Here is a 13,785-nt window from a genome sequence, read left to right as displayed (position 1 = left end):
AGCTAAGACAAGTAATGGACCCTAAGGAAAGGTAAAAACCAGTACCAGATAAGCCCGATCAACGGATATGCCGTCATTCTGAAAGGCTTATTTCGTCATGTGACATCATTCCGACAAGCCAAATCATAGGTCTATCCATTATCGGGTTCTTATGACCTAGCCAACAAGCATGGTGCCACAGTGTTTTTGATGTGACTTCCAAATACTTCAACCACTGCATCATTAATGACGTCTACTTCAGGGTCCCAAAAATGAACCAACCTGCAGAAATGTCCTTCAACCACGGTAGCTGAAGAACACATCTACGGGACCGTAAATGCCTCTTTTGACTCTAAGACCATCACCTGGTTTACTACTCCCACGTATCGGAAAACAAAGCATTGTATCAAACAAGTGAAAGATAACACGTATGACTCCAGCCATCGAAAGTATCTGACTGAAACTACCGGCCAATAACTCTTCTTTTGATCGTCAAAAGGGATGGGGAATCTTTGATTTACGAATGGTTCCATGACCATCTGATATCTGCGAAATTCTTATCACCACAAACATCAAGGTTTGAGGAAGGGTTATTTCTATGTTACGAATAACAGACTATCCAAGTTCAGACCAAACTGCCAACCACCTCAGGTCATCGACTTTCAGATCTCGATACACAACCTTTGCCATTTTTTAGTTTACGTAGATGTTCTTTCTCAGCAACTATCTTACGTGACGTTGTTTTAGCTGGTATTAAACTTCGGAGCAAATCTTACAGCTAGGATGACAAGCTAGCACCAATTGGCTTTCTCACTGACGCCCATCAACCCTCCTGAAGGAGCACAAGCCACCGACCAGGATATTCTAAACAACCCAGCCCAGGACCTACTTTCCAGTCCTCGTCAAGTGCTATTTATTCTTTGATGTCAGCCTCCAACTTGCCACGCGACGCGCCCTTCGATCTTTCTCCCTTCCTAGTGCCTTCTTGATTTCAAATTAAAGCTTACCTTATGATTCAGTTTGATGATTTCTGAAATTCGTGTCCCGGCCACCTCAAGAATCTTTTCCTAATTTCCTCTTCAGCTGGAAGGTAGTTTGTTCTCTCCCACAGTAGGTTGTTGCTGATGATATCCAGCCGACAGATATCGAGTTTCTCACATAGACAACCGTTTGTAAGTACTTGTACTCTTTCGATAATGGTTGTGGTAGTTCTCGAGGTTTCAGCTCCGCACAGTAGAACTATTTTCGCGTTGACATTGAAGAATCTGGTATTGATGTTGGTTGATAGTTCTTATGAGTCACATATGTTCTTCAACTGTAGCAATGCTACCCTTACATTTTCAATCCTTTCGTTCATCTCTTCATCGGATCCTCCTTGTTCATCAATTATGCTACCCAGATACGTGAAAGTTTCCACCTCTTCCAAAGTTTTCCCACCAAGTGTGATTGAGCTAGTGTTCTCCGTGTTATATTTGAGTATCTTGCTTTTTCCCTTCTGCTTGTTGTGGCCTACTTCTGCATAGCCTGATGCTACACTGGTTATCTTTACCTGTATGCAATACGTGCCTAGTAGGCTACCTGAGTGACATAACTCCGAAAGTTGCTATGGACGGAAGGACGGTGAAACCCTGAGTTTCTGTGGCAGCTTTAGTTCACAATGCTGTAAGGATTTTGATGATCGCCTCCAAATCATCTACAGTTGGCATTCGTTTATACCATAGAGTACCAAAACGACTTATTCGTTTTAGAATCCTGCTTTTTGATCCTACTTTGTGTGTGGGGGCCACATGAGCTATCTTTCATATTTTTGAGTTCGTTCATGAAACTGAGTATAGGGTGAATGTTTTAGGAAACAGAATTGGTGAATCGAGTCCTACTTTTCTAAAGAAAATGGATGAGATGTCACCAGCATCTAAACTTGCCTAAGGCTACATCGTTTCGATGGCATCAGTGATATTGTTGAGGCTTTATTTTATGTGGACGAAATAATGCTGCAAATGTAACCGATATTGACACTAGAGATATTGTTATGTTTGAAGAGATTACGAGTTCATCTAGTCTGCTATCCAAACGAATACTCTGTGACCGAAGACCAATATGCTAGTTATTCTGATGTGTCCCAGCCCCGCTAATTGGAGGGAGAAGTCCAGGTTCGAAACGTGGAAATATATTCCAGAGGCAGCCATAAGTACGAGGAATAACAACAGGCACAAATCAAACATATATATACAGTACAAAATTGTCTTTCAGACGCGTTACAAAATAGCATTATAAAAGATACAACGAACCAATAACGCTCAAGATCCTCCCAAGTGAGAAATATGACACGAAGGTGAAAATGAGCTCTTTTAGAGAGAAAACAATAAATTCAAAATTTTAAAATGAAATTTCAAAAATAATGTGTTCACCAAGTGAATTCTGGCAACCTAACATACCCAACACCTCCCTCTTTAATAACGTACGTTCCTCTGGTCCACGTGCATCTTGATCATCTGTTTCCATTGTCGAAGTGATCACATTCTGGATGGTAGATCGACTTGTCGTTGTGCTCCTTTCTGTGTTGAGACTACGGGAAGATTAAAGGTAACTAACGGGATGTCCAGCGGGATACTTCCCTCGGTCGAAGGGCGAACCGGGGCTAGCCGCTTACGTAGCTGGTTCCGGTGTGCAGTCCTCCCATCTCTTCTCACCTCTACCTCGTACATAACTTGGCCTAGTTTTCTGACAACATGTGCTCCAGGGACCATGATTTGGTTTGTAGTCCCGAGAGAACACCGGACATCCAACCTCGTACGTTGTCAGCTCCTGGGACTTGGTCTGTGACGGCGATGGTGCAGTTCTCGGAAGAACCAGATTGTAGATCGTTCCCAATTTTCTTCACATGAGGATCTCTGCCGGGGACTTCTGCTCAGGTAACATATCACCAGGTGTCGTTCCGTAAGTGAATAAGAGGTTCTGCAATGTTTGTACTGGCGTTCCCTCCACTTTAGACTTGACTACAGCTCTCTTGAATGTATCCACAAATCCTTGTACTTGGCCGTTTGATTGTGGATGGTAAGGTGGAGAGAGGAATTGCTTGATGGTTAGCTGTTGGCAAAAATCTTGGAACCCAGTTGAGGTGAACTGCGAACCATTATCTGATACAATTACATCCGGTGACTTATTGCGATCAAAAATCTCCGTCCAGAGATTTTTCGTTTCGGTAGTCACTGGTGGTGTGATGTGAACAATTTCTGGCCATTCTGAAAAGGTGTCAGCCACGGCAAGATAGATGGTTCTATTACATGGATCGGCAAAATCGACATGTATTGTGGGCCAGGGATACTCAACCTGTGGACATATGACCGGCGGCACTTTCGCGTTAAACTTCGCCGCATGCATTTACCTAAGAAATCCATCATATGTATGGTCTATGAGGGGCCAATAAGCATAGCTTCTGACAATGAATTTCATTCGTTTTTTTACCAGGATGGCCAATTCGGAACAAATTTAGCACCCCTGATTGTAGGAACTCTAGCACAACCACTCTATCTCCAAACACCAATCACTCATTCACGACACATAATAAATTCCGACGGTGGCAAAGCTGCCTCATGTCACCATCGAGTCCATTTGACGGCCAGACATTGGTGACGTAGTTCATCGTTCTATTAATAATAGGGTCGCTCCTGCAGGCAGTTTGTATCTAAGATGCTGAGACTGGCAAGGAACCAACAGCAGTTGTCAGGCGACAGTGTGCGTGGTCTTCTGTTATAAGGAAGGAAATAACTATATCTTCGGAGGCCGTAGGGTGTTCGCTGATAAGTCTGCCTAACCAAAATGTTGGGCGCGCCGATACTGAACATCGTAACTGTAACCCAAAAGTATCAAGACCCATAGCTGGATACGGTTTGCAGAGTGAGCTAGAATACAAGGTTTTGAACCGAAAATTGTGAGAAGAGGACTGTAATCAATGAGAAGAGTAAACCACTGACCGCTTTAGACATTATCTAATTCTTATTAATCAGATGATAAGAATAGGTCTTGCACCTGCCAAATACTTCTTTTTTTACTCATGTCAGAGCAACTTAAAGAGAGGAAACGAATTCAGAAGCAATGTTCGAAAAATGCCGTATTGAGATGTTTGATTTTCAACCGATTAAACAAACTATAGAAACAAGTACTGTAATAAGTATCGTTCATGACCTCAAACAACTCCTTCGAGCGAAATTTGGACGCAAAGAGAGCCTTGATATTAAACATTTAACACAACCTGTCGGTCATCTGTCTGGATATATGTTGATATGAATGTGATTCATTAATATATATATACTGTACCCCTGCTTGTTTTCACATTCCTGCCACTACTTAACAGCACCGAGGAACAATTTTCACTCATAGTTGAAGCTCGCTAGGTTAGATTGTTTTTTATTTTATCCCAGGTATATGCAACTAATCGAAATCATTCAAGTACTTTGGGCTACCTTAAATAACATCGATAAAAATTCCATGCTGAAAAGTGATTAAGCTGATAAGCAATCGAAAAGTTAGCTAGAGCAACACGACAATTAGAAGAATGAGAATCTATCTGTCAACTGAGATTTCTCAGGGTAGTGAAATCTAAGACATAGAACTTGATTTGTACTGGACGGAGTTAAAATGAATTTGTTATAAATACAGAACCAAAGGAATCATCAGCTAGTATAAACATTCAAATCAAATAGGTTCTTTTTATACTTATTTGGAAAGATTTTCGATCCTTTATTTATCCATAGACGATGGGGTAACATGATTTTAGTTTAGTTTTATACGTTCACTTTATTGCACTTTATAAAAGCCGCTATTTTTAACTTCACTTTCCTGGTGAGTAGACTTGTTAGGTAATTAAGTTAATAGTGCGATTTTTTCGGCCAAACGTTTGCCACAATCGTCCTACTTATGATCATTCTTAAAACTTTTGCCGTGTTTCCGTACTCTCTATTGACTTTAGTAAATTCATTCGTATTTGATCATTCATTATCATCTGAAATCGTAACAGATGCTTTCAGAAGCGTGGTATTACTTTACAAATACTCCAAATTCGGTGCCTTGTAAGTGTCTAAAGGTTCTATCTGCGCCATTTTGGGGCATTTTTTGCATATTGAAGTCAACTAACTGGCGCGTTATCAACATCAGGATGATTCTTCATAATCCTCTTTGATTTTCATATTCATGCTCTTTGTTGATTAAACTATGTTTCATTTGATGCTTTGGTAACTAGCTGGTATAAATTAGACCAACTTTGAGTATAAAATCCGTACGACAGACTTATTGTAGACACATAACATTCTTCATCAGCACCCAATGGGTTGACTAGTAATATAAATAGCAGAAAAAATAGTCAATTTTTCTTAAGGGCTTACTTCAGAGATTTTCCGACTGTTCTAAAATAATTGATTGTAAACTTCAGTTATTTTAACAGTTTCAGCGGTCTAATTCATACTTTCATCGTTTGACTGTTATCTGTTTTTATTATATTGAAGATTCCCGTCGTGCAGTATATAACCTACCAGCATTGTTTACACTTAAATCTTCCCTAACTTATACTATAGTATACAATTATATCTATGTATTTGAAAAATACTAAATCATACTATATTAAGGAAGGGTGAGACTATAATTTGTAGATGACCTTTGAGCGACGCCTTGGTGCTTCGAGAAAGTCCACTTACTTACTGAGGCTAAATGAGGGTTAGAAAGCAGTTTGAAAAATAAGAATTATGATTTACAACCGTTGGTTAGGGTTAGGCTTTCATCACGAACTGACCAGCTAAAATGCCAAAGCGCTATTTAGACAAATGGATGGATCAATTTTGCTCTAAAATCCAAGATCTGTTATCTTAAATCTGACCGTTTTGTCCATAAATTATAGTCTCGCCTAAGGCAGTGATAACCATGTCAAGACACTGATTCGAGCTTTGATTATCCTTGTCACGACTAGTACACCTGTCATATTATTATCATCAATTTTTGCTCTCTACTTATAATGTTTATTTGTATGATATATTTCATCGTTATCATTAACTCTTAGTCCCTTGGTTGCTTTAATAATATGTATGTGCATGTGAATATTATTTTATATAAAAGACTTAAAGATCTGACGGAAAATACTGTTTGTTCATGCGTGTTGTTGTAGTGCTTCTATTATCTATAGAAAAGATGAAAAACATAACACCAAAAACCAGCAGAATGTGGGAACGGTCTTTAGGTTGTTAAGTGAACAAACCTAATACTGATTATTAGGTAATATGCAATAACATGAATTGTCCGAATGATGGCTTCGCATGAGGTCGGATTAATGACAAGCCACCAATTGAGCTGATATTAGAAGCCAAAACAGCCTCCCAGTAGAATAGATGTTCTTCTTTTAAACAATAACACATATACAAATATTAAATACAAGAATAAGAATAATTAAAGATGACTTCAAGCATAAGCACTTCAAGGCTATAGCAACTAAAGGTCATCCACTTTAATGTTAAACTACCAGCCTTGGTTCTTGCAACTAACATTTGTACCTTTATTTCGAGTAGTAAAAAATAACAAAGGCGTAATGCGCATTTGTTTAACAATTTTTTTTACAATTACTCATAGTTCAATTCTAAATGATCTGAAATTAAACAAACTGTTGATAATTAATTGGTGTAGTGGTTTGATGATAAAAGCTGGTAACATTTTTGAAACACTAGTTTGCAGTTATGGGATATTCACTACACCCATGTTGACTTAGAAAGACGTGTTGTATGCTAGTAGTCCATGCTTAAAATATATAACTCGAAGTCTTGTTTGAATAAACTTTTGTATGATTGCTGATTCGTGTAAACAGTCTTTTGTGATACTAATTTCTTTCCTAAAAATGACTAAATGCACTAATTGAAAACCGGTAATTTGCGTTTATCAAATTTGAATTAAGTGTTTGTATACTTTCTTACTGTAATTATATGTATATTAATAAGCTAGTAAAAATATACAATTATTTTTTAAACTCAAATCACTTTACTTATATTAGATATTAATTTTTGTTGGAATTCGGTTATACATAACATGGAAAATGTTCTAAAAATAATATTTCTACAAGTGATTTGATAAAAGGTTTGCTCAAAAAATATTCCGCAAGTATTTATTGACCTGAATATGATTTATTTATTCAATGTACGTAAATTATCACAAGTTTCAACATGTTTAATAATGAACATTGTCAAATGATAATTAGAAATGACAACTGTCTACCTAAATTGGAATCTGTTTATGGTCGAAATTGTATAAGTCAATGTAATTGTTCTTTTGGTGCACAAACAGCAACATTTAATAGTATGAATACAGAGTTGATCAATTCTGGAAGTTTGCAAAATGATAGTACTACTATGCTAAGTAATACTATCGTAGAAAATTCTAATTCAAATATATGCATTATTCCAGCTAATAATTTAAGAAATTCAGAATTTCCACAAACGTTGAATACCTACCATCATCAACATCAAAATATTGCTCAAACATTCAACTTATCTACAAATTCTGTTCAAGATCTTCATATACCAGCGGTTTCACAATCTATTTTTCCATCTTCTATCCCAACAGTTATAGCAGCAGCGGCGGCGGCAGCTGGGGTAAATTCTGCTAGTGTACCCCTTTCTTCATTGTTGTTTCATCCCCAAGGACCTTACATGTTGCCGAATCCTTCTTCAACTAATCTACCTACCGCTCATCTACAATCTGTTAATCCTCAGGTATCGAATATACCTTTAAATAATGACTACAAAGCTATTTCGCCGTCGAATGTGCTAGAAGCAACAACAACAACACACAATCCATTGCCTCTTATAACTAGTAGTATTGATGGGACAATAACAAATCCTATTAAAACTCCTTCGAATTCTCAATCGACTGGTACAAATAAATTATTGAATGAAAATGGTAACTATTATGTAATGGTTCATGTCGATGCTGGAGAAACATTCTCAGTTCGCGTAGGTGACCAGATTCAACACATACCTGGTGAGTAAAAGATGGTTTTCATTGCAGTATTACAGAATCGTTTAAGGAATTTTTAGATTAGTGATAATTAATAAACATAGGATCTGTTAGATTTTTCTTGCATTTCTAAACGGTATTCAAGTTTTAGAGTTGTGTTCTAAAAATAAGATCTTTATAGAATAGATTAATATAAAGTGCGTTACATAAAAATCCTAAGATACTTATTTCCATTCTTGAAATTTTCCTCATGTTAACATTAATCACCGAGCTCAGTGTAATTCAGTAAAACAAATGTTTTGGAACGATTTAAATATCTCAAACCCGATAAATGTTCTTTGTTTTACTTCTTCGTAGATAGCTTTCCTATTTGAATTTTTAGTATTTCTAAGCAGTATAGTTATTCAATTCTTTTAATGTCTTAATTTTACATTACAATGAGTTACTCCCAATCTTTTTTCTAGAATCAAACAGATATTGAATTTTCATCCGATAAATATTATCGTAACGTTTCTGTCATTATTTTCTTTCTGCAAACAGTTGAAGTGTAAAAACTGAAAATCTAAAACACCTCAGCTAGATTCGTAATTAAAGAAACGTAAGCTAATTTCAGAACGATAAGGGTTCCATTACTCTATTATAATGTTATCTTGTTTAGTAGGGTGCTTTTTACTTGTTCTTAAATTGATAAAAAGTCTAAATAGATTAATAAAAGTTTATGTGGTCGAATCTGAACCTAGTCTCCTATTTAGATTTTACGATGTTCATCAAGAGGTAGATTCCACTGTCCCATCATGATTTTGAAATACTTTAGGATATCATCACTAACAATTGCAAATGTTTCTTTACCATAGTAACTTTGTCTTCATTTTTTACATCGTTCTTGCAGTATTTTTTCCTCTCTCCTACTTAAATTCCATCACTTCTTTAAAATTCATAACTTCATTTTTTTAACTGACTGACCTTAAATCATGTCATTGTTAGTTGCTATTAATTAACGTTCAACTACTTCATTATACAGTCAACCAATTATTTTATCTCAGTTACTTCTTGTTACTATGTCTGATAATCCAGAATGTTCTCTCACGTATTATATTTATTTATTGCACTTCATATGTCTTCAAACTCATTAGTCCACCATGATTATACCTATTCACTTTTTACTTTTATAAGAATGTGAACTTTACAATAATTCTGATCTTTCAAAACATATGTTTTAAGCCATTGATGAGGACCTTACGAAATAAGACAAATTCATGTCATTCTGTTTAATTCTTTTTTCTTGCTTTATTCAACATAATGGCTTGTTCTCGTGGACTGGCGGGTGTAGGCATACCACTAAGCATAAGAGCGGAACAAACACTATTACTGTGGATCTCCGTTAACAATCGTCTATGTGCTGTTCGGTTAAACGGCTCCGTAATAACTCAGAAGGATAGAGACACACGTCGTTGCCTTTTTGTCGTTTCTGCCTACGTTCCCATCGACTGCAGCTCAGATGAAATGAAAGATGAATTTTACAGAAAGCTCTCTGAACTTCTTCAGAAAGCTAAACGTTCAGACATAGTACTCGTCGGAGGTGACTTTAATACCCAGATAGGTAGCTTAAACCAAACACAAAGACATTTAAGTGGGTATTTTGGTATTCTGGCACAGCGAACAGATAATGGTGTTCGTCTGCTGCAATTGTGCTCAGACAATCGTTTATTATTAGCAAGTACTAATTTTAAGCATAAGGAGAGACATCGTCTAACATGGCGACCCCTTGCACCAAACCAACAATGGAGTCAAATAGACCATATTGCCATCAGTCATCGTTGGAGAGGGTCAATAGAAGATTGTCATTCACTCTAGAGTACCTACTTGGACTCCAACCATGCCCTAATACGGTCACGCATCTGCTTGCGTCTCACTGGACGCAAAAAGGCCTCAGTAAAAAGACTCATTAGAACTGGATTGAGTAGCGAGAAAACCAAAAGTAGGTTCCAGGAACAACTGAGGTCACACTTAGGTAGTTCTAAAAACGAGGCTGACCAAGATGTTGCTTGGAAAGATATAAAAGTAGCTGTGGGAACAGCAGTGACATCTATTAGTGGTTTAAACCACAGGGTTACAAAGAATCAATGGATTTCTTCAAAGTCTATTGCACTGATGGATTCTCGTAAACTCATCCCATCAGGCTGTGAACACGATAAAGAGCGTAAACAAACCAGATCTAGGTTAACCAAAAGTTTAAGGAACGACCGTGAGCAGTGGTGGGCAACGAAAGCAAAAGCGATGGAAAAGGCGGCGGCTATAGGGAACACAAGACAGCTCTTCAGACTAATAAAAGAAACTGGAATTAATAAGTCAAGTGTAAGTCAGACTATTTCGGAAAAAGACGATACTCTCATCTACTCCCAGTCCAGACGTTTAGAACGATGGTCGGAACATTTTAGGGAACAGTTCAGCTGGCCTTCAGCGACTCTACAACTACCCTCCATTCTCAGACAGTGTGAATGGAACATTGAAGTAGGTTCCCCAACTGTAGCACAAGTTCAAAAGGCTATAGTTAATCTGAAACGAGGAAGGGCAGCTGGTCCAGATGGATTGGCTCTAGAGGTCTTTAAGGATGGTGGTCCAATTTTAGCGATTAGGTTGACTAATATTTTAGCTAAAATCTGGGAGTTGGACCTAATCCCATCTGACTGGTCACAATCACTCGTCGTCCCAATATATAAGATGGGGTCAAAATCATACCTCAGAAGTACATAAACCTTATGAAGGCTCTTTACTTGAACACTACTAGTCGTGTCAGAGCTTATGGTGAACTGTCATCTGATTTTGTAATCTCAAGTGGTGTCCATCAAGGCTGTTCACTTTCTCCATTTCTGTTTAACTTCATCATAGACCTATTGATGGAAATAACATTCTCGTCTACTGAATTCTCGGGTATTGATCTCCTTCCAGGAGGTCCACTTATCGACTTAGAATACGCAGATGACATAGTCCTGTTTGGTGAAGACGCTGATAAAATGCAGAGTCTTTTGATAGCACTGAGCAACAATGCCAGAATGTTTAGGATGCGCTTCTCTCCCTCTAAATGCAAGCTGCTGCTCAACGACTGGTCTGCTTCAACACCTGAACTAAGGATAGGGAGTGAAGTAGTCGAACGCGTTGACAACTTCACTTATCTTGGAAGTTTGATCAGCCCTGATGGGTTGGTGTCTGACGAAATCTCAGCACGTATTCGTAAAGCTCGTTTGGCTTTTGCCACCTTATGTCACCTATGGCGAAGGTGAGACATCTGGACGAGTATACTGTGCGACAGTTCGTTCTGGTTTACTTTACAGCTGCGAAACGTGGCCATTAAGAGTAGAAGATACTCGTAAACCACTAGTATTTGATCACAAATGTCTTAGAAATATTGTTCGCATCTGCTGGGATCACCGGGTAAGTAATAGTGAGGTTAAACATAGGGCATTGGGAAGTGATGGTAAATCAGTTGATGAGGTTGTGAATCTTCGTTGACTGAGATGGTTGGGCCACGTGTTACGTATGCCTAAACATCGATTATCACGACGCGCAATGCTGACTAGTGTAGGGGATGGTTGGAAGAAAGTTAAGGACGGCCGAACAAAAACGTGGCATCATTCCACAAAGTCACTAACTTCTAGTCTGAGCCATATTGTTAGATGAAGACCACTTGGTTGGGGTTCGCATGACTATCGTAACCATTGGTTGGAGACTCTGTGTGATATGGCTCAGAATCGATCATGATGGCGTAGGTGTATACACTCTCTGTCTTCCCTATACTATGAGATTAAAATCGCCTCATATCTCTCTTTCTACGAACTAATTCTTTCTTCCTGTACTATATCCTTATATGCAATCTTCCTTTTATTTTATATATTACCACCATTGAATTAACCACTTCTATGAATCCGGTGTCCATCTTGTTGTGTTAATGAGGTATGGCAACTTGGACCGATGCATATATGTGTCTGGTCCTACGTTGGAGCTGATTGACTGACTGACTGACTGACTGAGGGAACTAAATATATAAAACATTTTAATAAATTGAATTCTCTACAACAGTTTTATGGGTAATAGTTTGTTTATTTTTTTTTCTTGGAGGATAATACCACAGAAAATTCCTTTATGTTTACACCGCTGTCCCTTTGTTCATTGACACTAGTGTTGTTGTATGATTTTTTCATCGTTGAAAATCCGAAACCATTACTGACCAAATCAATACTGGTTTTCTGCAATAACATACAAACAAAAATTCACTATAATTCTCTCTATATATACAGATAGATTCTCTACACATGTAACTAATAAACCATTTTATCTCACACATATCGACTGAAAGTACTTTTTCTAATTATGTAATCAGATATGTATTCGAGTGTTAGTCTACTGATTGTGTTCTGTATACTTAGTACTTGCAACATGAGGAATTCCGGAGATTGATTTAAACAATGATCAGTGCTTTCATTAAGATATCAAATGTAGAATATCAAAGTAATGCTATACAGGTTTCTAGCATGAATCTGTAAAAAAGATACGTGAATTAAAGTTAAATGAATGCTTAAGTCACAAGAGCAGTTGAAAGAATGAGATCTCTTTACAGTGTATCTTTAATATAATTATAGTACGTCAGCATAAGTCATTCTCTAATCTGCAAACTGATTACTTCACCAAGAAAAATAACTCTACCTGTGTTAGCCGGTTTTCTATTTTAAATTTAACTTTTTATTTTCATTAAGTTGGTATTGCCATACGCCCTATACACAAAAACTCATTTGTCAGATATAAACCGAGAGTAAAAATTCGATTAACTCAATTTCTGGGTGAAAAGTTTTGTTCATTTGTTTCTTCCTTAATATATATACTGCAGATAATTAATTTATGCTGGAATTTTACTGTTCTCGATTTCGTTCCTGCCTATTCATTTACATTTTTACATCTTATATGTGTTAGCAACTCATTTACCAGATAGTAGTATTTCCCATCGAAAGGTGTACTGAAGTAGATAAATTCTGCTGAAGCTGTCTACTGAATACTATTGGTCGGGTTAGAGCTTATGGCAATCTTCAACGTAAATTTAAATTCCAATTGATATTTTTCCGGACTGTTCACAACCTTCAATTTCGTTACGCTTCGTTGTAGATATTCTTTTAATTGGAGTTCTTTATGCCTCTGAAATTTTAGGGATTGAAATTACATTGACTACTTTACTTATCATGACAGTTTCACCAGCCCTAGTGGGTTGTGAAACGTAGTTTATGAAAACAGAAAATATATGTATGCTAACGGCTGTTTACCATAGGTGTTTTTGAAGCATTGCTCGTATGTATTCGAACCATTAAATAAGTAATACTGAGGTTTATACATAGGTTACCAGGTAAAGATGATGAACTGTTTGATGGAGCTGTGAATCTTTATCGACAGAAGTGGGTAGGACGTGTTACGCATCTCTGACCGCTGCATACCTCGACACGCGATGATGGATGGTACAGGAATAGGTTGGAAAAAAGCTACTGTTAACTATTGATGGAGGTTCACACTACCACCGTAATCAACATTTTAAGACAGATGAAACGACTAAAAATCGTTCACAAAGGCATTTCATTTGCATGTACATCATATTCTATGCTCGTTTTTTTATTTTGGTTCTATATTTTAGATCCCTAAGTCAAAAATTAAAAACCACAGACTCATCTATTAATGTGTAGTGAAATTAGTACGATATCATTCTTATTGGTAAATCAGTAAATATATTCAAGGTAGATTTACTGGATCTCTAGAGAACATTATCAAAATTCAACAAAC

The 13,785-nt window shown here is 37.2% G+C and overlaps 1 protein-coding gene across 1 annotated transcript in view; it reads left to right on the top strand.

Moving 5' to 3' along the window:
• Positions 1-7,005: 7,005 nt before the first annotated feature.
• Positions 7,006-13,785, top strand: part of FNDC3B (Fibronectin type III domain-containing protein 3B) — a 134,537-nt gene continuing 127,757 nt past the window's right edge. The window contains exon 1 of the mRNA XM_051218880.1: positions 7,006-7,992. Within this exon, the coding sequence (XP_051072606.1) occupies positions 7,176-7,992 (817 nt within the window). The 5' untranslated portion in view covers positions 7,006-7,175. The remainder of the gene's footprint in view (positions 7,993-13,785) is intronic.

Source organism: Schistosoma haematobium, chromosome ZW, assembly GCF_000699445.3.
Source record: "Schistosoma haematobium chromosome ZW, whole genome shotgun sequence".
NCBI lineage: Eukaryota > Metazoa > Platyhelminthes > Trematoda > Strigeidida > Schistosomatidae > Schistosoma > Schistosoma haematobium.
Note: the sequence above shows the minus strand (reverse complement) of the source record. Positions and strands in the feature narration are given on the sequence as shown.